This window comes from Ambystoma mexicanum, chromosome 7p (assembly GCF_040938575.1).
Source record: "Ambystoma mexicanum isolate Mex_15411 chromosome 7p, UKY_AmexF1_1, whole genome shotgun sequence".
Classification (NCBI taxonomy): Eukaryota; Metazoa; Chordata; class Amphibia; order Caudata; family Ambystomatidae; genus Ambystoma; species Ambystoma mexicanum.
The window spans coordinates 87,764,386-87,792,218 of NC_090939.1; the positions used below are offsets into that span (position 1 = coordinate 87,764,386).

The 27,833-nt window shown below is 47.0% G+C and overlaps 1 protein-coding gene across 1 annotated transcript in view; it reads right to left on the reverse strand.

The window, feature by feature from the left end:
- The window catches only part of GTF2E1 (general transcription factor IIE subunit 1), a 415,467-nt gene that overhangs the window by 321,271 nt on the left and 66,363 nt on the right, over window positions 1-27,833 (reverse strand). Inside the window, exon 2 of the mRNA XM_069635836.1 lies at window positions 2,034-2,495. Coding sequence (XP_069491937.1) covers window positions 2,034-2,481 — 448 coding nt within the window. The 5' untranslated portion in view covers window positions 2,482-2,495. The remainder of the gene's footprint in view (window positions 1-2,033; window positions 2,496-27,833) is intronic.

Below are 27,833 nucleotides of genomic sequence, written 5' to 3' on the forward strand. Positions count from 1 at the left end.
GACCACCCCATTTTATTACAGCATCTTAGTGCAGTGGGCAAAATATCGGATAGCGGTATTGATTGGGTCGCTTCCTGCTCATGCAACCGGCCATGCAGTTAAATCATGGGAATTCTTAACAGAACCTGTAAAGAGTGGAATGTGGTGCCTAGTAGGGCTCCTGCGTGCCCTCTTCTTTAGAATATACAATCAAATCATTACATGATCTTCTGATGATCTATCTGGGGATATATTTTCAGAATTATGCTCGACACTTATATTATCTTTCGTTTGGAGGCTGTCAATATAACGTCACTCCCCTACATTATATTTACATATAGAGCGGATGCCGAAAAAGTGGCTTGAACTAAATCAGAGCAAGATTGAACTTCTGTTCATCTACACTCTGACCAGGTTTTCTAAGGCAATCATCTATTCAGAGGCTACTCCAAAGCGCTTTGGCTGGTTTTTGCATCAACATTATCTATGGAAGCTCAGTCAGTTCTGCAAACTATTACCTCGTGATATTGAGGCAGCTAAAACCTTTATCATCAAAAGGCACATAGTGCTGCTATTGCCCGGCCTTGATAAGAGGAAAAATTTAATATTGCACAGCCTTTCATGCTGGATCAGCTAAATATATTTTCCAACAGCTACAGGTTCTTCAAAACACAGCAGCTCGCATTGTTACTCAGGCAAGACCATACACCTCCACCACCTGAAAGGACCGATTATCTTCCCATCAAATCCAGTGAGCATTTTAAGCTACTTGCGCTAGAACAAAGTTATTTATGGCCATGCTCCCATTTATTCAAAACAACGCTTCTCATGAGGTGTCGTTGTGCACCCACAATGTTCTACAACACAACACTGATCATTCATTGTTTTCGTAAAAGTAGAGCTTTTACAGGTCAACTTCTGCACTTGCTGCAAAAACAAAACGTCTACTGGAGGAGACTCGCTGAACTGTCGATTTCTCTTCCACTTTATTAAACTAAAGAGCGAGTTACGCAACACTGAAAAGTAGTGCTTTGCTTTTTCTTAATCTGCCCGCTGACATGCCTTTGAGTTTTAGCACCTCACACACATCAAAGGTAGAAAAATTGAAATAGAAGGTACGCTACACTACATAGGCCATTTTGCTTTTCAATCCCCACCACGGGTTCCATTTGATAAAATCATTGATCAAGCTTTACAATGCCACCACAATTTAGACATGTTTGTATGCAATGCGTGTGTAGGGACTACAATACCTGGATCATCTAGTTAAATTTGAGCCTACATTTTGAAATCATGCCTCATTTGTGGACCATGTGCACTTTCCACAGGAAAGATTCGGATGGAGATTGGTCTGGTAAGCTTACACCCCCACAGGGCTACAAAGCAATATCTAAATTTCTAGCATCAACATTGGTTATTGGGGGTTATGCTCTAAGGAATGCTGTAACCTGAACCGCACGTCTGGGTGGTTAAGAAAATCATACGGATTTCAAACAGCATCATCACCAAAAATCTAGTGGTTCAGGAGGAGAAATGGATAGGTATGAACATCTCTTAGGACCTAGAATATCTACATGGATTTAAGTGCATTTCCCCTTTACAACCATTGCCGCAAGCAAAATGTATGACGTCCAGGTTTGGGTACCTTGAACTATTGGAAAGAGAAGGTGCATAGAGCAGTATCTCAAATGAAGAAAGGTTATTTCCACATGGGTAAGTCATGCACATACATTAGAACATACTTATGCTGCACTGTAGGGCACTGAATGTCCAGAGACAACTGTTCTAGAACTATGAAATATGTTGGATATCAAATGGCTTCTCAAATACTTGTTACAAAGTACAGAATAAAATCTTTTACTAACGCATTACTGAAATGTATGTGCAAACTGATTGTGTAATAGATTAGGGTCTTCTTATGTGATCGATACAATCACATGTAGGACCTGATCAATGCTACTTTACACGAAAGCTATGCTTGATGCCATTAACCCTTTGGTGTCAAGTGTGATAACAAAAACGTATAATCAATGTACGTCATAACTGCATCTTACCAGTCATCATGTCGAAGAGCTGGTTGGCTTCCAGGTCCGTGAAAGTGCTGAAGCAATTTGGGCACTTGAAGCTGGCCCGGTTTGTAGAGTCTCTCTCGTCTGTCTCAATCCTACGTCTCATGTGGTCAAGCTTATACTTCACCACGTTCACCAGCAGCCGGTAGTTGATGAAGTAGTAGTTGTGCCGCGTGGCTTTGCCATCCGGGGCAGTCTCCACCCGCATCCTGCACTTGATGAACTTGTCCCCCTTCAAGGTGTTCAGAACTGCCCGCAGCTGCTTGCGGTCGAACTTGAGCAGCTCCAGCATGTCTTCCTCCTTTACGCAGGGGTTTCGGATAAGGATGTCCAGTGCCAGTGCATGCTCCAGGCCATAAAAGCCACGCACTACATACTTAGCCAGGCGTTTCAGGGCAGCCGGGACCTCTGTCAGGACATCTGGGTCAGTCATCTCTTAACATGCGGCTACAAAAAAGAAAAAGGAAAAACCAGATAAGCAAACCTGCAACCAGCAGTTACTGGGTACACTTGTTATGTGACAGCCAGAGACAGCTTCAACAGAAACCCCAGACAAGGCGACTGTGATGCTGTAAAGCCTGCAGCAATTTCTCCACCCTGCTTGCCAAATAAAAGTAGTAAGCAAACAGGGAAAAAGCACATCTGTGTAATTCTGAAATTGGTTAGTGTGATAGGTACATGCGCACCCAAGCTATCACAAGGCATTCTTTTTTCCCCCCTTCTACATTACCCCATACCTACCTCTGGCATTTCACTCACTTTCCCATACGCTCATCCTTTCCCTACTTCGATCATCTAATCTAGAGGCAATTCAAGCATTCTTATACTTAGGTGGCGAATGGTTGCAGTATACACCTTTTCTAACGATAGAAGATTGTTAGGGGAGAAGATTTGATGCTCTTATTGGAGAAAAATTATTTTTAGGGAGCAAGACAAGTTCTTCCCATTGCCATCTTTTAATTTGCATAAATCACCAGGCACAATTTTACCAGAACATTCCTCTTGGGATCAGGACAGTAATATTAAGTGCCTTTCTGTGGCAATACTAAACAGGCACCACTGATCGGATGGCATAAAGGGAACTGTAGGTAGGAAGTAGGGGTCAGGCTCCCAAGTGTCTATTTCCTGTTCTTGTTGGGAATAATTTTAGCCCCTAGATTTATTGTTGCATTGGCCTTTTCTTTTAGGATGTAAACGTGAGGGAGAGAGGAGGATTGGCACTTATCTGCAGGGCTGTTTGTAACATAACTGCATGTAACCCTTGCTTCTCTCCAGAATCTGTATCTTTCACAGATTCACATGCTGTATGAATCTTCCCAGTCATCAGGCCAGGAATCCTCAGTAACAGCAGTTTTTATTTAAATTGTAAAACTGCAATCACTTTTGTGTTCTCAAAGGAGTCGTTTTGAATCATCTTGCCCTGCATTCAATGGGCAGCAATGCCCCTGAGCTCCTACCCTAGATGCTCACTTCAGATTAGCATAATGCACGTGAAAGTGCCAAGGTGAAGCAAACAGAGCCTAAAGCGAGATAGGAGGGAGGGTCGCATGTGAATCTAGAAAGATATCAATGCTGCAGAACAGGAGTAACACGTATGTAACCAATTCCTTCTCCATAATTGGATCTTTCATAGATTTAGATGCTGAATGAATAGATTACAAAGTAGTACCCATGTAAGCACACAATATAAAATGTGAGCATAAGGCTCATCTAGAGGAAAGCATACCTCTCTCAAGCAAATAGATGAAGTACAGCCTGCCCGACCCTGGACTCCTCTGCCGAGTCTCTCTATGCAGTAGAACCTCATGAAGGCATGTACTGATCTCCACATCCATGCTCTGCAGATGTGGGACATTGTGATCCGTGGGGAAGAGACGGCCATGGTGGAGTGCACCTTCACCCTACCCGGAAGTGACCTGTTGGCGATGCAATGACAGCATGAAATGCAGGCAGAAACCACCTCAAAATGGAGGCTTTAGAAAGTCCTTTGTACACTGGCGTGGGACCAAAAGCTACAAACAGCTGGGACGACTTGCAAAATTGTTTGGTGCAGGTTACATAGCCCTCATAACGTCTAACGTTCCACTGGAGGAGACAGTCAAAGTAAACGGCAGGACTAATGGATCGTTAAGATGAAAGGAAGGATCCTTCGGCATGAAGGAAGGATTTGTGCAAGACCAAATAGGGTCGTTTCCAGGCCGGAGCTTTGGTGGTCTCCACTCTCCTGGCACAGAGGTAATGGCAACCAGGTACGCCGTATTCACAACAGGAATTTCATTTCCGCTTTGTGTAAGGGTTCAAAGCAGCAGCGAGGTGTGGGGGGTATCAGCTTAGAAAGAACCATGTTGGGTTCCCAGGCGGTTGAGCGTGACCGCACTGGTGGAAACGCACAAAGAAGGCCTTTAAGGAATTCCTTGACTAGGCGCTGCGACCACATTTCAAGTGCACAACATGCAAGGGTCAATCTTGCTATAGCGGCCAAGTGGACCTTAATTGAACAATGTGCTAGTGAAGCGCAAATGATGAACATTGTTCGTTGCACACCATGTCGTAAACCATTTTCACTTACCATTATAGCATGAAACTGTACACTATGCATGTCCTTTCACGTGTCTTCAGGCATAGGAATTCTTGGTTAGCAGGAGCCAGGCCTTCAGGTTGAAAATTACAGGTAGTCAAATGGGAGATCCTGGGATTGAGGAAGGGGCCGTGCCCTGAACAGGCAATCGTCGAGATCGCGATAACCATGTAACCCAAGATGAATGGGTATGTGTAAGTAAGTGTTTTCCAGATCAGGGAGGAAAGGGAATGTGTGCCAACTGGCTCAGCACATGTTGTAGCAGGTCCACACGGAAGGTTTGGGACAGATGAATTTGTTAAGGAGGTAGAAGTCCAGAATGGGGTGCAAACTGCCCACATTTTTCATTACCAGGCAGTATTTTGAGTACACTCTGCGACCCTGTTGTGAATAAGGACGCATTTCATTGCATCCTTGGAGAAGAGGATGCATATTTTGTGTTGCAGCTCCTGAAGAGGACTTTCCTCCTTTGGCGAGGGAGATATGTTGGATAGTTGCGAAAGGAATTGGTAGAGGACTCCCAACACTTGGACATGCAATAGAAATCTGAAGTAGCTTAGGTGCATGCTGCCTGCTCAATGCAGGGTGAAGTGACCCAAGACGACTAAGAGAACCCTAAAGTAATTGCAGTTTTAGAATTCAAATAAAAACTCCTGTTACCGAGGATTGCAGTATGTTGTAAACTAGGAGATACAGCACAGTAGAGCGTGTATCATGGGTATAATTAACGCATACCAAGAGTGAGGTTGGTTTGAGAATAGTGGTGTGGCCAGGTAGATGGCCCATAGATGCCATGGAAAACAAAAAATGCTTTGGTGACGTTTTTAAAGAAAATTTGGGATACCTTGGTATAGAGAAAGAGACAAAGACAAGTTCCATATTAGGGATGTGGACTATTTCCAGTTCCGATTTGATACCCTCTCAGTTGCCTTTACCTTTTGTGTTTTTCAGAAAGTGAGTTGTCCGACATAGGTGTTGTGACTCTCCCCTAGATCCGTGGTCAAGTGACTGTGTCAAGTTATCATACACGGTAAGCCTTAGTTTGGCAGACTTAGGTGCTGACTAAGTAGAACAACAGTATTATATAAATCACTGACTGTTTCTTGTTTTGTTCCCTTGCTGTTGGTCTTCCCAGGTCGAGAGTTGTGCAGAGTAAAGTTAGACTTTACTGAACTAACAGCACATTGAGTTGTGTTATGAACAGTGTTTAATCACCCTTGTATTAAGATAGATGGAAGAAGGGTACATATGGTCCCCCTGATGAAGTTCAGAAGAATTGTGTATTATAATATTGTGTTGAACGAAACATGTTGGGTTGTTAAGAAAGAGTATTGCGAGTTATTTAACAATACGACAGATTAACATATTGAGTTGAAATAAACCCCAGGGTAGCAAGAAATAGGGATGAAGTTTACTCTGATCATTGTAGGATTCATTTGAGGTATCCTAAATAGAAAGGAACCCATGAGCTACAGACCATAATGTGGTGTCCATAAAGGTGTCTTACATCATTTAGTTTTGTATAGGCAGGGTGTTATAGGGTTTAGCACATTATAGGTTAAAAAAAAAACGAACAATTTTCTACTCTTTTTTCTACGATTGGTGACGTATTTAACTTTTAGGGAAATTTTGTACAGGTCTTAGAAATATTTTGAATTTAACTTATCTTTTATTAAATGTATGAAATTGATATATGAATAATTGTGATGTATATGAAATAAAATTGTGAATATATATTTGTGTTATGGTTAATGTTGTTTGACTTAGTACTTGTTTGGTCAATGTCCTAAGGTGTTGAGACCTGGGGACAACAGAAGGGAGAATCAAGTGGACGTTTTTGGTCTTTCGTTTAAGTATTGTCTATAATTTGTTCTAAGGAGCATGATCAAAAACGTCAGTAAAATAGCTCTACGTCTCCTTCTGGTTTTTGTACTGAGGATTGCGAGCCTGATGACAGAAAACACATTGGCTGCCAGATGACATGGCAACGGTGTACATGGCAACAGGGGATGCCGGGTTAAGCAAAACACTGGCGTGCCTCCGGCACACCATGTTTTCTGGCCTCTATGAAGGCCTTATTGATCAAAGACCCACTAAGTCATGAGCGATGGCCATAGGGTTTAAAGGCGAAGGGGTTATGTTAGTGGGCTTTTATATAGTGCCTTTCACAACTGGTGTGATCTCAACGCGCTATTGGTTGAACGCCCTCGGGGACCATCGTCCAGGTCAGTGGAGAAAGTAGGGTAGTAAGTAGTGCGTGTGTACCGCTAGATCATATTTCTCATGGTGGCTAGATGCATTCAGTTTTGTTTGTTTTATTCATTTATAATGCGAACCAAACCTGAGGGTAAGAGAGCGCAGCAGTGAAGGATATGCAAGACGTAGGTTACATAGTTACAAGTTAAACATAGTGCTAAAAATATATACAGGCTATAGCAATAATACAGTAAGTTATATACAGAATTATATACAGTTTACAGGTGTTATAACTGGGTGAGGAGGGAGAGGAGGTACTGACTAGTTGGTCGATTGCTTCGGGTGGTTGATGTAGTTAGATCTGAATTTAAGATAGGATTTCTCTTCACGTAAAGTTCCGTGATTTCTCTTCAAGCATTCTAATGCTAGATTTAGTGTAAAGGTTGTGCGAGACCAGTATTCTGTGTGCAGCTAGGCTAAATTGTTTTGGGGCTATTCTAGCGGAGGTGGCCTGAAACTAAAGGGCAATAACCCCCTGTATATTGCTGAACCTGAGACAAGACTGCCCAAGAGAAAGGGTGGGGTTAATAAGCCCCTTTAAGCCCTTGCAGGCTTCTTGGAAGCCCTCTTAAGCCCTTCTCACACACCCTGGAGCCAGGTTAGTCTATTGGTCAGAGTAAGTATCCAATCCTGGGAGAGGGTGGGGTATTTAAGCAAGTGTGTGTGAGTGGTTCAGGGTGGGTTTGTTGTTTAGGACAGGACGCGGAGGAGGATGCTCGCGAGACCAGAGGAGGCAAAAAGAGAAAGGAGTGCAGAGGCTATTATAAGGACAGGATCTTTGGAGTGTCTGTGCATGAGAGTAGCAAGTGTGAGGAGTAAAGTTAGAGTAGGAGTAGCAAGTGGTGGAGATAGTATTAGTAGTTGGGAGTAGAGACAGTAGGTAGCAGGAGTAGAGTGTGAGAAACAGGTAGAGTGGTAGTTGGAAGAAGAGGGCAGTAGCGAGCGCTAGTGATTAGAAGAGACTAATGGTAGTAGTAAGAGGAAGTAAAGGTTGTAAAGGGATAGTGTTAGTAACAGAGTGAGACCAGTAGTAGAGGAAAAGTTATGAGAGCGACAAGGAGGGGGGGGAGAATAGGAGTAGCTAGTGGAAAGAGTTAAGAGAAACAGAACAGCAAGAATAGCAGGAAGCAAGGAAGGGAGTGAAGATAACGGAGATAGAGGGGTAGTTGGCAGTAAAATCAATAGTAAGAACAGGAAGAAGTAAAGAAGAAAGAAGATCAAAGGGCGGAAAGTTGCAGTGAGAGGTCGGAGGGACAGTGACCTGGTGGGAGGAGAACATCTGAAGAAAGCATTATAGTGAAGGGTAAGGTACGAGCAGGTGTGAGAGAAGTGAACGTGACACCCGGCAGAAGAAGGCACCCTCCCAAACTCCTTACGACTACTAAGCAGGCTAAGCTAGGGAAAGCCTAGATAGACAATGTCTTAGGGGGAACCACCACTAAAGCAAGGCAGCAAAAGACAGCCAGGTGTTAACGCTGGTAAGAACCAACATCCCTGTTAAGGACATGTGGGCTAGGGAAGTGGGAAAGACCAGGGAAGAAGAGACCGGGCTGACCCCAACTCCAACCCTCCCAAGAGAACCCAGTAGGCCCAAAAGATCCCTTTTAAGAATTTACAACCAATCTATGTGTAAGTCATCAATAAAGACCCTTGGACTTTGTGGCGGTCCACCCTGTCATAGTTCTCACTTTTGTTCGTTCGAGTGGGAGGCAAAATAATGATTGTTAGGTGAAAAAATACAGATAAACTGAATCGAAAAGAACCTGTGTTAAGGAGAAGAAAAAAAAGACAAGAAAAACAAAAGCTACAAGAGTTGGGGGTGCCCGGGCAAACATCGGTCCTCAGTATCCGTCCATCCGACCTGTCGCCCTGAAACATCTGAGGGCCCCTTTTCATCTAAGGGAGTCGGTGGACAAGGAGCTGGAGCATCATATCAACATGGATATCATTGAGAGGGTTGAAGGACCAACGCCCTGGGCGTCACCCACTGTAATTGCTCAGAAGCTTAAGCAACCCGAGTTGGTCAGGATCTGCATGGACATGCGGCTGCCCAACAAGGCGATAAAGAGGGAGACATCTAACCCCCACAATTGACATCATAGTTGAGTTGCAAGGTGTGAGGTTTTTCTTGAAGCTTTATCTGAGGGCTGGGTACCACCAGGTCATGCTACACCCCGAATCCAGGTACATTACAACATTTACAATTCACCATGGACTGTACAGGTATAGACGTCTCAGCTTCGGAGTGCCGCCTGGCGCAGAGTTTCAAAACATTATCAGGGGCGCCTAGGCTGACCTGGATGGGTCATAAATATCAGTGATGATACATTGGTGTTCGCAAGGTCAGAGGTAGTGCACATTGCATGACTAGTCATACTCTTAAACGCATCCAGGCCCTGGGCCTAGTGCTCCACAAATAGAAGTGCGAGTTCCTGAAGACTAATTGAATTCTTTGGCTTTGTATTCAAGGAAGGTGGTGTGTCCCCTGATCCCTGCAAATTCAAGGACATCATGGAGCCAGACCCCCCCCCCCCTTCCTACCCCCTTATCTTCAGTTTCCTGGGGATTTTAACATACTGTTGCCGATTTATAAGGAATCACGCCACACGATCGGAGCCATTGAGGAACCTCACGAAAAAAGATACCAACTGGCAGTGGGGCCCTTTTCGAGCAAGCGGCATCCAATGACATGAAGATGGCCCTCATGGCTGAGGACACTATGGCGTTCTTTAATCCATCCTTTCCCTGGGAAATAGTTGTTTCAAATCGGGGCTGTGCTGACAGAGGCGACGCGAAGGGCGAGGTGAGACACATTGCGTTTGCCAGCCATTCCCTCTCGGATACGGAGCAAAGATATTCACAGATGGAGTGTGAAGCTCTTGCAGTAGTTTGGGGGTGCAGGGATTTTCGCCTATATATACTGGGCAGGACAGTGACAGTTCCGACAGACCACAAACTCCTGTTGGAGGGGGGCAGTGGGTTTGGGGGTGCACAAATCTTGCACACGGCGCTGGCAGTCCTGTGGCCGGCACTGCCCATACCCCCCTCGCAATGTTAGCCTAGATGCATGCCTGCTAATAGGTTTGTGTCTACATTTACCACTAAGTGGCAAACATTGGAGTAAGAAGTTCTCCAGACAACGTGCTAAGTTTCATCTGCCAGCAAGCAGCCTTAAAGCAGTTTAAACAAAATCCCTAGCGTGCTGGCCTGAGGGAGGTGGGTACCGTGGCACGCAGTTCTGACTCTGGTGAAGGACGGGCCCCTCTCAGGCACTCCCGGGCGGCCTCACTGCGCAGCTGCGAGTGCAATGAAGATGGAGGATGGCGCCAGGAGCACTAACTACTAGCTGCTGGCCAGGCTGAAAAAGTAGAAGTACCCGAGGAGCCATTGGGTACAAATCAGCTCCAACAACAGTAGAGATAATGACACGCACGAGAGCGCTAAATGGAACATTGCTCAAAATTGTCTTCTAGACGGCCGACCTACATTCCAAGTCCAAGGTTTGTAACACGACCCCGCCAGCAGGGTGAAAGGTAGATGAATACTTACCATTTATTGGCCAGCAGTACCTAGAACTCGAATAGTCGAGATACCGTTGGACTCCCAGGGGTTGCAGTTAGCAAAAGTGATTACAAGAATCCCAAAGCAGCGAAAGGAAAAACGACAAACGTTTATGATTAACGATTGAACCGATGAGGCAAATCCCCACCTGTGTTCAAACAGAATTGTCAGCCTACACAATACGGGCCCATTTCAAAAATCCACATCTCTGCTACTGAGAAGAGAGCAGAGGCCCCAATGCGGGGTACTGCTGCCACCTTGAGGCAGCACGCGGGATAGCACGATGGACCGGTGATGGGAGGGATGTAGGCCTCTTTAGACAGTGGTTCCTTCTTTATGGATCATGCCTTTATTCTAAAGAAGGTTCATGGTCTGTAAAGAAAGTGGCAACATTGGCAGACTATTTTTCTAAAACAAGGATATACTCCACAAATAAACTGGGGAAAAATGAAAGCAGGAGCTAGAATAGATAGTAACAAAGAAGGGATAACAAGAAAAACAGGCAACGAAACATGGAAGGAAGGAGAAAAAGCGTAAAAGATTATGGGAAGAGACAAATAGGAAATCAGGGGCTCAACGCAGTGAAGATAGAAGTGGGAGTACAGGAGAGGAATTGTGGTCGAAGGAGACAGGTAGAACCAGCAACAAACGGAGGGCAGAATGAAGAGCCGGCAACAAGTGAAGAAAAGGTGACAAGGAGAACTGCATCTTACAGCAGGAAGATTTATTCATAAAGTCTGTGACAGAGACACATGTTATGTTATTTGGCATTTATATAGCGCTCTACATATCACTGGTATGACCTCAAAACGCTGGTAGGTTGAACACCCTCTGGGACCACAGTCCAGGTCAGTTGAGAGAGTAGGGCGTCGTAGGGTTTTTGGGTGCACCGATTATGTGCGCAGCTGGTGCGATTGCCCGATGGTAGCTGCATCCTAGCATTAGGTGTGGTGGTATTTGATATCAGTTGAATGTGTGCAGTCTGGAGGGAGGTCACCAAGACTGGGTTGTGGCTGCGTTAGGCCTGCATAGAATGCTTATGTGTGCAGCTAGGCTGATTTTCGGGGGTATAGCTGCATTTTAATCAGTTTTGTAGGTGTTGATGGTGTATTGTTCGTATGTGAGCAGCTAGGCCGAATTGACAAAGGGGTGTAGCTGCGCCCCAATTGTGCGTTGGTGTAGAGAGTGAGCATAGTGATGGGAGAGGAGAGTGTCTGGGTGGAGTTCTGATCTAACGACATCAGTATTCCGGATCTCAACAGCGGGTTGGTGATTTCTGGGTTCAGACTGAACTTGTTAGTGACTTAACATGCGCATTCAGAGGCGTCATTGCTTGGTATCCCATTGAGCATTTGTCGTTGGGGTTGCAGTCTCAGTCGCAATAGATGGCCAGTCGGTTTTGTGGAAAGAGCCAGGTTTTTAGAGCTTTGCAGAAGGTCATGTAGTCTTGGGTGTGTCGAATATGACGGGGAGTGAGTTCCTCAGAGTTGGGGCTAAGACTGAGAAGGCGGATCCTCCGATCCTTACAGAGTTAGAGGTTGGAATCACTAGAAAGAGGGCAGTGCTTGATCTTAGGGTGCGAGATGGGAGGTAGGGTTTTAGTTTCTCTTGTATGTACTTTGGGTCGGTTTTGTGCAATGCTCGGTAGGTAATGGATAAGGTCTTGAAGGTTGCCCTTCATCCGCCTGGGAGCCAGTTCAGGGTTCGGAAAGCGGGTGAGACGTGGTCTCTTTGTCCCAGGGCAAGGAGTAGTTTTTGCGGCAGCGTTTTGGGCTCTTTGGAGTTTGAGTTGGTATGTCGGTGCTAGCCAGGTATAGGGAGTTGGCATAGTCCAGTCTTGACATAACAATAGACATAATAACAGTGGCAAGTCTGTTGGGGTAGGAGAGGTAAGGGAAAACGTGTCTAAGAAGGTGGTAGTGACAGCATTTGGACACATTGATTTGGCGTGAGAGTTTTAGGCTAGAGTCCATCGTGTAGCCTAGGTTTTTGACTATATTGGAGCGAGAGGGTGGTGGGCTGAGGGAGGGGGCCTTACGAGCGGATGTGGGAGGTGGGTAGTATTGCCGCACACCATGATTTCAGTTTTATCAGGGTTCAGAAAGAGGTGGTTACTTGTCATCCATCGGTAAATATCGCGGAGACAGGCTTCAAGGTCTGGACACGTGTTGGTGGTTGTCTTGGGGATTCCTTAGGATAATCTGGGTATCGTCTGCGTAGTTGTAGCAAGAACGGTTGCGCACGTGGAAGATTCCTGGTAGAATGGTCAGATAGAGGTTGAAATGGAGAGCAGCGAGGCATGCACCTTGGGGTACACAAGTGTTCACAGCGCAAGCAGTTAAGAAAAAAGGGGAAAGGAAGGTGATTTGTTTCCAGTTGCAGAGGAAAGAGGCAATCCATTTGAGTTTTGAGTTACGGATTCCTAGGGAGTGGAGGCGGTCAAGGAGGATGAATGGTTAACCGTGTCAAAGGCTGCAGAGAGATCGAGGAGAATTAGTGCTGCACAGCTCTCAGAGTCTGCTGTGACCTTGAGATCACCCCGATCGAGATCAGAGTGGTTCCTGTTCCATGTCGTGGTCTGAAGCCTGATTGTTTGGGGTCGAGGAGTTTGTTGGATTCTACAAAGCAGTTGAGTTGGGAGTATGCAGTCCGGTCAATGAGTTTTGCGAGGAATATGGTGTTGGAGAACAGCCTGTAATTCTTAGGGTCTAGGGGGTCAAGGAAAGTCTTTTTTTAGAAGCAGCTTGACGTGCGCTATTCTAAGGCTTCAGGGGAGAGGGAGTCGTTTAGAATGGCTCTTGCATGTTCTCCTGTGCAGGTAGAGGAGAATATCACTTTAGATGAGAGGCGGGGCAGGGGTCGAGGAGTGACCCGGAGGGCCTGCTGGCTGATCGGTCAAGGAACTCTTCTCTGGAGATGGGTTCGAAGGAGTCGTGTCTGGGCAATGGGAACGGGCGGGGTCACTGTAGGGAGGAGGGTGAGAGAAGACAGTTTTGTGTTTAGGGTTGCAACCCTGTGAAGCGCGGTATTGTAGAAATGTAGCGAGAGGGAGTCGCAGAGTGATTGTGTGCGAGTAGGTTGGGCAGAGGTGCAAGTAGGTTTTATGAATTCGGAGATATCTTGTGGAGTTTTTTGCTGCTGCTGCCACAGTTCAGAAGTAGTTTATTGTAACAGGCTTTTTTAGCCTTTCGGATCTCAGATTTGTTATAATGGTGGTGGAGGGCGAACATGGATCTGCTGAGATCGGTATTAGATGCTCGCCATTTGCGTTCTAGGTAGTTATCTTGTTTTTTGCAAGTCCTCAGGTGGGGTGTGAACCATTTGGGGGACGATCCTTTGCATGAGGTTGTGGGGCGCGAGCGGAATTAGTGATTCATTAAGCCAGGAGTCGAAGGAATCTATGGTTAAGGGTCTACCACAGGGCAGCATTGCAGGGGGAAGGAGTAGCAGGGCTTCAGCTAGGTCCGGGAGTACCTTGACTTTGATCAAGGGTGGGGGTAGGGGGAGCTATAGGAGGAGGAGGGGCAGAAATGTGGATAGAGAAAGGGATGGCAAGGTGGTCAGTCCAGATAAGTGGTTTGGGACTAGATATATAAACCAGGTCATAGGAGCTGAACATTGTTGGGGGGGTGAGATGGATGCCTGTGGACTCGAATGTCGGGTGAGAAGGGTACGTCGTAGGTGGGCAGTGGTAGGTATGCGAGACGAGTAGGGGTGATCCGGGCGAATTGGGAGGGTGGCGAGTGGATCACTTGAGGTGTGGGGATTTAGGCGGGTTGTTTCTGGTTCAAGTCTGGAGGGGGCTGGGGGTTTAGGTGTATTGGGTGAGAAGTCAAGAGCAAGGGGGCGGAAACTGGGAGAAGGCGGAAGGGAGGATCTGAAGGTCAGGGAAGCAAAGGTTGGGAGGTTGGACCGATGGAGAAGTGGTGAGGTATGGAGGGTCGAGGGAGAGGACCAGTCACTCTTTCGGCATCTTATGGGATTTGGTGCCACAGGAGTGTGGGAAAGGGTAGGAGGGTCAGAGGGGGGAGGGGATGAAGCAGCCATTCTAGAGTGGGAGAAAAGAGCCGCTTTCAGGGAAGGGATATGAAGAGGGTGGTCTGGGCGGGGGTCAACTGGGGGCTGAGGAGGAGTGAGTGGGCATGGGAGGTGGGTGAGAGGGTGGGGAGTTTCTCAGTGGGCACTCTGGCTTGTGAATTTTATATTGGGCGGGGTGTCTGGACAGGGATTGTTCTCGATAGATGCTATCCTTTTGGCGCAGCACCATCAACTGTCACACAACCTGGAGGCACTTGGCAATCTTATTGAAGAGACGAGATCAAATTCAACCCCAACAAACTGGAAACTTTACTACCAGAAATAATTTTAACATTAAAAGAAACTAGAGGACCAAAAAACTAGACTCTCACCCCATTAAAGAGCATCACCCTCTCAGAAAATTAACTTGGGCAAGATGTTTCACGCCTCACACATCAACACTAAAAAATGGAAAACTAATAACCACAAAAACATGGCGGAAACACTACAACCTACCAAAGAAATCTGCTGCTATACAGGGCAGAACTCCTTAAAGCAAAGAAACATTACTATTCCAAACAAGCCACTAAGGAACCTCATCTGGAGAAAGAACTTTACCAATAAATTAAATGAGAAACTGCTTCCTGAAGTAAATTACCTTCACCTACCCAAGAACTGTGTGATTGTATCACCAACCACCTCAGAAGCAAAGTTATAAACGTACACCAAGCCATCAACACTGCAGTAAAGAACGGAATTGGCAGAAACATTCATACCCCGGTCAATGTCTTTCAGCCTACAACCTCATCTATGAACCAATATCCAAACCAGACTTCAAAGGAAATTGGTGACCCTTACCCACAAAGCTAACTTTCAGATGGACCTGTGCCCCCAAACATCTACAAAGATCAACAAAGAACCAGCAGCTTTCTACTTTTGAAAATTAATGAACCGCTCTCTCAAACAGGAATTACGCTAAAGACGTTTGATTGTCTATGTCAAACTACTTCTAGAAAACACAGCTGGAGACCAAGAAAACCTTAACTTTGGTCCCATCTCAAACATACCTTACCCAGCCAAAACTCAGTATACAGCAAAATATTGAAGCATGTAGATTCTAATAACTTACTAGATCACTCGCACGCTGGTTTCAGATCTAGCTGAGGCACTGAATCAGCATTTGTTTCCATTTGGGATATCCTTAAAATCACAACAAATGACATCACACCTTGGCACGAGTACCTTGACATCTCTGCAGCCTTTGACATGGTTAACCACAGTGCACTAATCAGAAGACTAAGAAACCGGACTCCAGAACATAACTCTACAATTGATGAGATCTTTCCGAATGGACAGAAAATATATCACCCGACCCCCGCTTCAGTTCAAAACCACAACCTATTAACCTGTGTAGTTCCCCAGGGCTCAAGTCTCTTGCTGCTCCTTTTCAACATCTATACAACCCCTTTGAGGAAGATCATTTTATTATTAATATCATACATTTTTGTTGTTATCAAGCACAGAGCTAGCTTTGGGAAGTAATGGAGCACTTAAGTTATAGGAGGAAGGAGACAATGAGTGAAGCAGAGAAACACGGGAGCTGGAAGCAAACAGGGGAGTGCAGGCAATTTGGAAGAAAACGATCTACAAGCAACGAGGGAGAAAACCCGGGGGAGCACATTATGTGGGGGTGTGAAGGGTGTGTGGACCCAAGTGTTAAGGAGGAGCGCAATTCCTTGAAGAGGGGGGGGGATCTTTAGCACCTTCCTGGAATGTAAAAGTGAGGGCCAGAGTCGGATGTTGATGAGGAGGCGGTTCCAGCATCTTGGGGCATAAACAGAGAGAATGGCCTTCTTTCCTTCCTGCACTGGTCGAGTGAAGGCTGCACATGCTTTACTTTTGGTGGATCACAGTCCTCTGGAGATGCTCAACATTTCAGTGAAGTAGCTTGGGGACTTGAGGGAAACTGCCTTGTAGATGAAGCAGCAGGATTTGAAGGCGATCTATGCTTGCAGCAGGAGCCAGTGCAGGTTGATGAGGGTCGGGGTGATGGTCGAAATTGTGGAGTTCATTGATGAGAAGTGCTGCAGCATGCAGGCCATCTCAGGGGTGCCAAGATCATACCATCCTATGGGCTCACCCGTTATTACTATTTAGATGACAGACAAATCATATACAAAATGATCAATGACTAACTCCAGCACCACCCTCAGCAATTGCCTTAAGCAAATCAATGATGGCCAAATATGTAAACGGAAATTTTAGTCTCACTGCATGCCGCACCTGCAACACCTCTAGCATGGTTTTTGGAATTCCGCCCTAAACCATCTAAAAATATCAAAAACCAAGGCATAATAAAAGACTCATGCTGGAACACCACGTCAACGCAATTGTCAAAAAGTACTTCTACCATCTGAGCTCCATCCAACAGATAATGTCCTACCCCCTCTTCGTACACAAAAGCACTAGCTGTTATCTCCCGGATTCTTTCAAGGGGCGTGGCCAGCACGCATGCTGTGAAGAGGCGAATCTGCCGGGCTCCTGTCCATGATCCTTAATCAGATTATAAAATGATGCATTAAAGGTATAACCTTACCCCACTGACAGCAGCTCCAGGTGGACGAACCCCTTCCCCACCTCCCCGAAAGCCTCTGCACAAAAAAAAAAAAATCAGACCGGGAGAGCCGCTCTGTCGACTGTTTTGTGAGGTCCCCTTGCACCCAGCAAAATGGCGCCGTCTGCCTCGCCAAGGGCCTGAGAAGAGGATCCGGAGATTTCGCCTACGGACCCCCCCAGCATCAGACTTGTCCCCTGCGCCTTCTTTCCCCTGCGGGACTGCCTCGAGGCGCACCGGACCGGCACACAGGGATACAGCTCTGCGACGTGGATTCCACTAACCCCTCCCAATCTACGGAATTCTCTTGAGCGGTCTCTGCGCCAACCTACTGTGAGGAGCACCGCAGCGTCACGTGAAGCGACCCCAGCGAGACGGATCCCTGGAGGTTTGGAGAGGAGACTGGAGGACCACGGAACCTCCAACTGAGAAACCTTCCGCCGCGGAGGAGACACGCGAGAGCCCGCTCACATCAACAAGCCGAAGACGCAGAGTCCTGCTGATTGTGGCCGCGCCGAACTGCAGGTATGTGGGATCTTGACCTGCGGCCGCGGGAGGGTGCGGAGCAGAACCACTGCACTGCAACCACAGCAATCAGACCCTTGCTGGCACCCCCACCCTGCGGTCCGGCTCCCCACTCTTATGCTGGTGGCAGCAAGGGAACACTAGAACCAGTGCAGTGAGGGGCGCCCTGCAAACACGTTATACCCGCGAGTGCGGGCTGCCGCCTCTTCTTGCCTCCTCCCACATTATTGATATTTACAGTGGACCCAACAGGTCACCCTTGTGGTGACCAGGAGCCATAAGGCACACATCCAGAGGAGCAACCCACCACAGCCGAGAGCCAAGCCTACCGAGAGTTCGCCAGGAGCAGCAACAGCGCACCCTACATAGAGTTCTGGCCCTGCTGGCCGCCGAGGTGGGCGCTCTACCATCCAAGCACACTAAGGCTGTCCCGGTCTGGCAACCACAAACTACCGCACCACCGGAGTAACCCAGGGAGGAAAGCCCAGTCTCGCGACTATGTCCTCACCGGAATAGCCAGTCACGTAGAGGGCAAGAACAGGGACCCCCCCTACACATCTCACCAGCACCCACTACAATTGACTGGCAACACAGAGGCGCCCTGACCATCGGTCCGACTCAGGCTAAGCAGAAGCAACCCACCACGGGAATAGTGAAAGTGCAGTAAATCAGACAAAGTTCTCACGACACTATTGGTGGGGCACAGACCCGCACACGCCACACAATCTGGGGACTCACCACCTGCCACATACCACTGCGACAGCCCTACAGGTTCGAGAGGCCATGTCCCTGTCCAAAACCAAAGCAAAACCAACAATAATGGAGTCCTTCTCTGCAGCCAAACCTAAGCAACAACAACAACCGGAAACCTCCATACCGCAGGAGCCGCCCTCCACCGTGGACAACACCAAGGACGCTCATGTACTGCAGGCCATCGCACCACTCAGATCGTTTGACACCAAAATAGATGAGGTCAAATCCGATATGCAGTTGATGCGCCAGGATGCTCGTAACCTGGCTGAGAGGGTGTCCACCGCGGAACCTGGCTTGCAGGAAACCGCAGAGACCATGTCAGATCTTAAAACCAGAGTCCAAGAACTAGAAAAAAAGAGTGGTGCACCTTGAGGCAAGATCGGAGGACGCGGAGGGGCGCGCATGCCGCAACAACATTCACATTGGGCCCGAACCCAACTGACTTTGTAGACTACTGCTGCAAGAGATTGGAGCCGGCAACCTATCCCAGGGTTTCTCAGTGGAGCGGGCCCACCGGTCTCTACAAAAGCGACCCCCACCTGGATCACACCCACGCCCGATGATCGCAAAAATCCTGAACTTTCGGGACAGGGATAGTTCTCAGGTACTCAAGAGAAGGAAAGGAAATCAAGCGTGGTGACTCCAGGATTGCCATTTACCCGGATTACACGCCGGTGGTGCAGCGAGCCAGGAATTCTTTTGTGCCAGCAAAAGCGAGACTCCGAAAACTGAACCTCAAATACATGTTGCTTTACCCATCGCGCCTTAAGGTGCTCTACAAAGGGAAGGCGATTTTCCTAGACACACCCGGGGCAGCCAACATGTGGCTGGAACGTAACCTAGCGGGATACAACAAACCCATCACTTGAATGAGGTGGGACCAGGGAGGCAGGAATATGGGGATACATCAAAAAGCATGGTACCTGGGAAGTTGCAACAGTTGTCCACCACATCTCACCACCACCGCATCGTTACCTTTATTTTGGTTCGGACAGTAAACCCACTGAGCCACAAGTAAAGTACACCTACAACACAGAAAGTTCAGTGCAGGCCAGTTGCCAGCACTTGCCTCGTGCCAAATGACCTGGACAGGATCAGACGGCCGGGGGGCACTTTAGCGCCACCTTCCCACGGTGGCTGGTAGGAGCAGTTGTTCATTGTTATTGGGTTTTTTTCCGTCCACAAAGGCGGGAGTTAATACAGATGTAGAATCTCCAGAAGAAAGTGAGCGCAGTGCGGGAGGGGGGTGTCATCAGACCCGCTGGGAATGGATCCCACCAGCCGGGCTGCTGTGGGGGAGGGGGGTCATAAAGTAGTCCCTCAGAGACATGACGAGGGTGGCGGGAAGCCGCTCCTGCAAGGAGTTTCAACACTACTATGGCAGTGCAAGTCAGTGTTTGCAAGTCAGTGTTAACATGGAACGTCCGGGGCTTGTGCACCTACCTCCGCAGGAACAGAATAAAATCATACCTAAACAGAAAGCAGGTGGGGATAGCCCTACTGCAAGAGACTCATCTGAAAGCTGAGGGCACGACCAACCTAAAAGAGGGCTGGGGAGGCCACGGGTTTGGAGCGGGCTACTCCAGATTTGCACTGGGGGTGTTCACGTGGATCAGCCCCCAAATCCCCTTCAAGCTGCTAAAGGAAGAATCAGACCCAGAGGGCCGATATGTGATAGTGCGGGGACACATAGAACAGGTAGAGGTGTGCCTAGTGAACTCCTACTTCCCCCAACTGCAACATCCCAGCTCACCTAGAGTTGCTATACACCAAAGTAACTCACCACCAAAACAGCTTTTTCATATGGGGGGGGGGAGGGACTTCAACTGTGTCCATGACCCAGATCTAGACAGATCTGCTCCTCCCCTAAATCGTGCTGCAGCAGCCTCCACAGCACTGAACTCAGCCCTGGGAAGGCTAGACCTGGTAGACATCTGGCGTGAATTACATCCGGGGAGGCGAGGCTACTTCTATTACTCATCCCAGCACAATCTCTACACCAGGATAGATCACATACTTACGGGCAGTGAGTGTCCACATAGACTCAGCACAATATTTGGGCCGATTCATATCGGACCACTCGCCACTACTGGTACAATGGAATGTTGGAATGTAACGGGCCCCAGATTTCGCCCCCCCCCCCAAATCCCACTGTGGAGGATGCCAACCGAGGCCCTGAAAGACCCAGCATTTAAAAGCAACCTCCAAGAATCTTTGGAGAACTATGTTAAGGAAACGAGGGCAGCGTGGAAAGGGTGGGCACTGTGTGGGAGGCCCTCAAAGTAGTAATTCGGGGGTGGGGGGGTCATTGCGAAAGCCGGCGGTGTCTGAAAGCTATTGCGAGATGAATTGGAACAGTGTGAATACGAAATCAAAAAGGCAGAGTCCACCTCCCCTAGCACACACCAAGACGAGGGGACATTACGTCAGTTCCGAGGTAAATGCAGTGAGACATGGGGCAGACTGGCAAAGTTCGACTACAAGGCCAGAACCGCCAGGGCACACACAGAGGCCGACAGACCAGGCCGCCTCCTGGCCTGGCTCTGCAAAAAGGAATACCCCAAACACCTCACGACCTCACTAAACGGGGCGGCGGCACCCTACTCCAAACACAGCAGGACATTAATGACGCATTCAAATCTTTCTGCACCCAACTTCACACGACTCCCTCATCCTGCGGGAGAAAATCCTAGACACATTAGAGGAAATTGGTCTCCCAAAATTGACACCCACACAGAGAGACGACCTAGACGCAGAAATCACAGCTGAAGATATCACAGAGGCCATAAACCCATTAGCCACTGCCAAAACCCCAGGTACTGACGGGCTGCCCCCGGAGTTTTACAAAACCTACGAATCATTACTCACACCATTATTACTCAAGTTATTTCAGGAAGCAAACGAACTAGGGACTCAGCCAGAAAGCATGCGGGAAACACTCATTATCCCGATGCTCAAGCCCAGAAAACCAGCTGAAGAGTAAGACTCGCCCGCTTGCCATGCTTAATTAGGAGGTCAAGATATTGACCACGATTCTGGCTTCAAGGCTCTCAAGACAGATCGGTGGGTTGGTACATAACGATCAAAACAGCTTCATACACAGCCGCAACACTACAGCGAACCTTTGCAGGCTCCAGCATATCATAGCCCAAACCAACCAGCACAAGGGTCCCTGCGCGATATTATCATTAGATGCTATAAAAGCGTTTGACTCCATCTATTGGGAATGGTTACTAGCCACGCTCAGGGAATATGGGTTTGGGGCAAGCTTTATTAAGTGGGTGAAAATTCTATACACCAATCCCAAAGCGAGAGTGAAGACTGGCAGACTTGTGTCCTCGAGATGGGACATTTGCAGGGGTACTAGACAGGGCTGCCCACTGTCGCCTATGCTGTATATACTGGGTCTGGAACCAATTGCAATTTACTTTAGGAAGCAATTCTTTGATGCTGGCATTCGACTAGGCGGGGAGTATCACATAATATCACTTTGTAGATGATATACTCCTTTATGTCGGAGACCCCCACTTAAATGTGCCCTGCATGCTGGAGGTACTAGACAATTTCTCTGCCTTCTCCGGCATACGGTTTAGCAGACATAAATCTTGCCTTTTCCCGCTAGCAGGCCTTAAGGGTGTGAATATAGAGGATCTCCCGGAGGTTGAAGTTCAGTGGCAACCAACCTCATTCGGGTACCTAGGCGTCACTGTGATGCATTCCCCAGAGCTGATGCACAAATATAAAACTGGAGTCGCACTGAAAACCTTGCGCAAGTCAGTTGGCTTCTGGTCGAAGCTCCCCCTGTCAGTTATGGGCAGGGCGTCAATCATCAAAATGATAGTCCTCCCCAGATTTCTTTACCACTTTCAAAATGTCGGTCTACCATTACATCAAATCCGCATTCTTTCGCACACTTGAATCTATCTTCAAGGTTTTTTTATGGGGGGCTAGCAGGCACAGGTTGGTGTTGTCCACATGGACACTACCTTACAGGGCAGTTGGCATACAACTCCCAGACTTGTAACGGTATTACCTGGCCGCACAACTAAGTTTTGTGGCCCGATGGTTGTCTGACGACATTGCAGCAGAAACCAGACTGCTTCAGCATCTAATAAGTCCCCTACGCTTGAAAGAAGTCATCTGGGCAACACATATATGCCCAAGTAATCCACCCACGTTAGCGGTCCTAGGTCGGCAAATATGGCTTAGAACCAGGGCAATACTACACCGAAAACACTCCTACTCCCCTGAGGTCCCGATGATTTCAGACCTGTGCAAATCTAGCACAGATCAGATTCTGGGAAAGGAATGGGGTCTACACATGGGGGGACATGTACGACGAAGGCAACTTCAGAGACTTCACATCGCTTCAGGTGGCAGATGGGGTGCCGTGCGGACAATTCATATGGTATCAACGAGCCTAGTGTACTGCACGTATGAAGTGGGCCGAATGGCCTGAAGAACCTGAGGCACACCCCCTTCTGACACTTTTGTACAACCTGGGGGACGGCCAGAGATTGATGTCCCATATATACAGCCAACTAACAGACAGACCTAACCTCCGCAGTGCAGAACTGAAAACCAGATGGGAACAGGACATAGGACAGGTTATCACAGACAAAGAATGGGAGAGGGCTATGATGTTTCCTAAAGAAGTATCCAGGAATGACCGGTTTAGGCTTATACAACTTAACGTGCTATATCGCACATATGACTCCACACAGAATAGCCCGGTTCAACAAGCAGGCTTCCCACAGATGCATGTGGTGTAAATTGGAAAACGCAGACCTATGGCACATGTTCTGGAGTTGCCCCAGGGTACGTCACCTCTGGGCCAGAGTTGAGCAAACACGCAGGTCAGCCGGCATGACCAGATACGACTGGTCTCCTAAAGAATGCCTGTTGGGCATGTACCCTCGTCTAGCCAAGATAAAACATGCAACTAAACTCATGGACCTGGCTTGCGTGCTAGCTAAAAGAACCATCGCAACGGCCTGGAAGCGGGCAAACGGCTCACAACACTTAACATGGCACCGGAAATGAAACGATGGGTAGAAGCAAACACTCATACCTGGGAAGATGGAGTCCTCCGATCCCCAGACGACGCAAGCATAGCACTGGATGCATGGAAAACCCTGACAAGATCTGTTTCACCCTTCAGATGATAAACCGCCTTGAACAAACAATCCTGCAGACCACCAACGCCCCATCCTCAGAGCATCCTACCTGAGTAGTGCAGCACATAGACCACCCACGCTTCTCCACCTACCTCCTCTTCCCCCTCCCCTCACTCCCTGGCATCCCACTCGGGCCCACTGGACACCCACCGCACTTACCTAACTGGAACAAGAGTTACACACCGGAGACCACCGCAGTTCAATTGTATTGTTTGATTATATGTTGTGTTCAAACGTTACTATTGGTATGCAATTCTGATATGATATGTTTGTAACAATAAGAAATGCCAATAAACAAATTTAAAAATAAAAATGAATAATCTCCTGGATTCTTTCAAGAATCCACTACGTAAACATCATTTACCTAGGTATGCCGATCTATATCACAAAAAAACAGACATATCCAAAATAGAGCAGCTAGACAACAGGAGGAACACAACACTGGCTATCCGAGCACTCCGACTGGCTACCAATTCAAAAAAGGATCCAGTTCAAGGCCTTTTGCATTGCCCATGGAGCACTAGAAGTTCAAGGAGCACAATGCCTTTTCAAACAAAACCTCACCATCAACCAACCAGAGACCCAAGATCAAGAAACAGACTATTGGAAACCAGACGATTTTGCTTAAGAGAAAGTCAAATCTAGACCCATCAAGCAGTGGAAACAACACCTCTCAATAGTTTGGTTGTATATGTGACCGAAAGTCAAAGAGAATATCCAAAATATGAAAGCGGGCACCACTTGTGAAAACGGATACCATCACATTTTATAGGTCTGTAGGGTCTACCAGTGACCCGAAATGCACCCTTTCAGGAAATTAAACTGTGAAACTGAACCAATGCAATCTATCACAGATCTGGAAACCACCTTCTGAAGTAAGAACTACTGCATTCACAGTGAGCTTTATAACAAAAATCACACAATCATTTAAGTCTTGTTGGTGACTGTCTTTAATAGAGTACATAGTTCCATCTTTAATGCTGAAGTGGCAGAGTTAGTAGCCGGTGCATTTCAGACAAGAAGTCCATCATCAGAGCTAGTTCTGTCCTTCTGGGCACAAATGTCACTACGGATTAAGAACCTGATTATACTGAAGTTGAATACCTGAACTTAAGAGGTCTAGTCTTGTGGAATACCAGCCTTAAATCACAGGCTGCATTTGTGCCAGGAAGGACAGAACTAGTCCACCTCTGAATGATACCAAGCAACAACTGACCCATAGTGAGGTGAAGCTTGAACTTACAAGCACTTCCATTGCATTTGTTAAATCTCATTTGGTGAAGACGGCAGGGGCTGATCTGGTTCCTAGAGGCACACAGTTCACTTCCCAAGTGATGCCCAACAAGGAAGATTCAGAGAGGTTCACCAAGCAGCTAGGCCACACATCTATTTGGGTTAGGGATCCGCTCACGTTTCTTGTGTGGTCTTGGAAAGGCTCAAAGAAGTTGACCTAGCAGTGGACACTTTGTTCTTTCCAGAGTTTGCCTATGTGAACTGGGTAGCTAGGGATAATAGCCTCACTTGCGGCAGGCATAAGACATACATGACAAGGGAAACAAGTTCCTCAAATCCTCCTCTTGTAAAAGGTAACCAAAAGCTACGGGCAGAGAATCAATGAGATCTGTTTAAGCTGGAAAAACAATTCCTGTGGAAGGTTCAGGACTGGTTGTCACACCTGCTAGTCCTCCTGGACTATGGTGAGGAGTGGCAGGCGACATAACCAGTACTCAGGAGGTCATGTTCATTCAGTGAGCATCAGGAAGACTATGTGGAGCCCAAGCGAAGGGCTAAGACCTTTCTTTGCTCAGGGTGCCGTCACCCCAAAGCAACCGGCATAAACATTGTTTTACAGTGGTTTCTGGATGGGAAGGGGGCGTCTTATGGAGAGCTCATGCACCGGAATTTGTTCAGAAATTAGAGGATTCATGTCCCATTCATACAGGAGGCACAGTCTCCCCAGTTCTATACCTGTAGAGAAGACTGTATCCCCGACTGGAGAGTGGTCCCATTTTTCTTACGCTCGCTTGAGGTAAAACATGTCAGTTTCTTTGTCCTTCTAATTTGGACCTCCTTTACCATTTAGAAAAGGAGCAATCCATGGTCATCAGAAGAAGGATTTCGCTGAAGCTCTGTCAGGGTATAGTCTGTGCAAAGCCCTCTACCATAGAGGTGAAGATAGAGACCTCCAAGGAAGGAGAAAACCCTACCCTTAACATAGTTCTCCAAGAGGATCATTTGGTGGAGGATACTGTATCTTCTTTTGACTGGATGATCCTCCCACAGTCACATCTTTGATATATTCGTAAGTCTGCATGCAGCTTCAGAAACTTTTTTCATTGTAAAACACAGACATTCTCGGCAAGATAGAGGCGTAGGATAGGAGGGCGATGAGGAATATGTGGGAGCAACACCCAGTTGAAAGAACATTGCCTGGGGTAAGTAATTTTTTCTTATTTCTTCGAATGAATTGTGTCCTTCCACGTATTCCTCATCTTTGATAGTGTGAGGGGTCAGAAATATGAGACGGACATGTAGATAGAGTTTTCTTACAAGAAGTTATTTTATTAAATAAAAGCTGAGATAATTCCTATTTTGCTATAGCCCAACAAGGATTTCCCTACCTTACAAACTAAGGCTAAAGGAATATGACCTAATGTCCAAAAATATCTGTCCCTCACACATACAACAAAACAAACAGGAAATGTCTGGCAATGTGAGCTTTACACAATATCTCAAATTCAGAAACTCAGAAAAACAAGGATCCTTGTGATCCAGGTTGGATCCCTTCCCCTGGATCAAAACAGGAGGTTTCAAATCCAAGTCTCAGTTTCATTAGCCAAGTAAAATGCACAGTTTAAAAATACCTTTTGTCTTGGCCAAGTCTACTAATTTAGTTCCAACAAAAGTTGGTCATCTTGAAAACAATTATCAAAGCTTCCACAATCTTTGCCTGGTAAACCAAAAAAGGGTTCACTCTTCAGATGTCAAACCAATTGTCAATGTAAATATTCTCCACTATGAAAGCAAATCCCTTATTATCATTTCACATTTCTTCTTCATGTCCAATGTCGTTTTGTCAGGAAGGTTACATAACAGTTCATCAAAACCATATTGGTGAATTTGTCACTTCTTTCCCACCACAACCTACTACCACTTTAAATCACCATCATCTTCCTGGTCCACTCGCCTGCCAGGACTAACCTCCAACTGACCCTTTGCCAGTGTACTCTCCTGCCAGGATAAAATTGCTACCACTACCATTTGTACTTTGTGGTGAGGTTTGTTCCAGTCTTTCCACATTTAAATCTCAATGGGGAAAGAAAAGCAACTATTGCTTCATGATTCCATCTCTTGCCTAAGCACAATTGGGTCACAACTTCCTTTCTAGGAATACAGTACAAAAAGGACAAAGCTTCACATTTATCAGTTTGCCTTAGGCAATGCAGGTTATACTCCTCTCCCCCTTGATCCTTTCTACAAGGAGGGCCTTTTTCCTGCAGTTTCTGATTTCTCTGCATCAAACCTCTTGACTGATGGCAATCCTTTGTTGGATATCCTTCTTTAAACAAGTGATATCCCTTTTGCTCTTTAATTGTGGCCTTTTGGTTTTGGTAATACTGTTTATAGTGTTCTCTCATTAGCCATCCCCCGCTTTGAAGATTACATTTACTTGTTATTGCCCCCTCTTGGCTATGGCAATACTGGTACAATATTCTTCTGCTCGCTGTGTCCCTAGTGGGAGAGTACATTTGTTTTGTTTTAAGTCAGTGGTCGGAATTCAAAGTTTGCACTTGTACCCAGCAGTCTATTCTGGGGCACCCTGGTATTATCTCTAATAGGCCAATTCACTGGTTTGTCATGGCGGCTCCAGTAGACTTGCTTCTTCTGCTTCCTTACATGTCGGGCCCTCGCCGATGTTTGACAGCTCCGGCTCACCTTCCTCTGCTTACGTTGGCTGTCACTGGAGCACCCGCTGCCCCACAAGCGGTTCAGTGACGATTCACCAAAGCAAAATGCAGTACACGGAGAACCTCGCTCCCCTCTGGGATAGCCGGCCTCCACACCGCTTCCCGCTGCATTTTCTCTACATCTACATGGGGTTCCAACCTTCGCTGCTTGCTCTGCACAGCGTACCGCTACTAACAAACAATGTGTTCGTTCCCGCTTCAGCTTTCTCCTGCTTCTGCTCACGCTGCTCACACAAGCTTCCTCGGCTCACACTCCTTCTCCTTGACCTAAACCTGAATGGCCTTTAAATGTTTAAAGGTCCCACTCAGGTGTGGGCGAGTACAACAACTAGACCC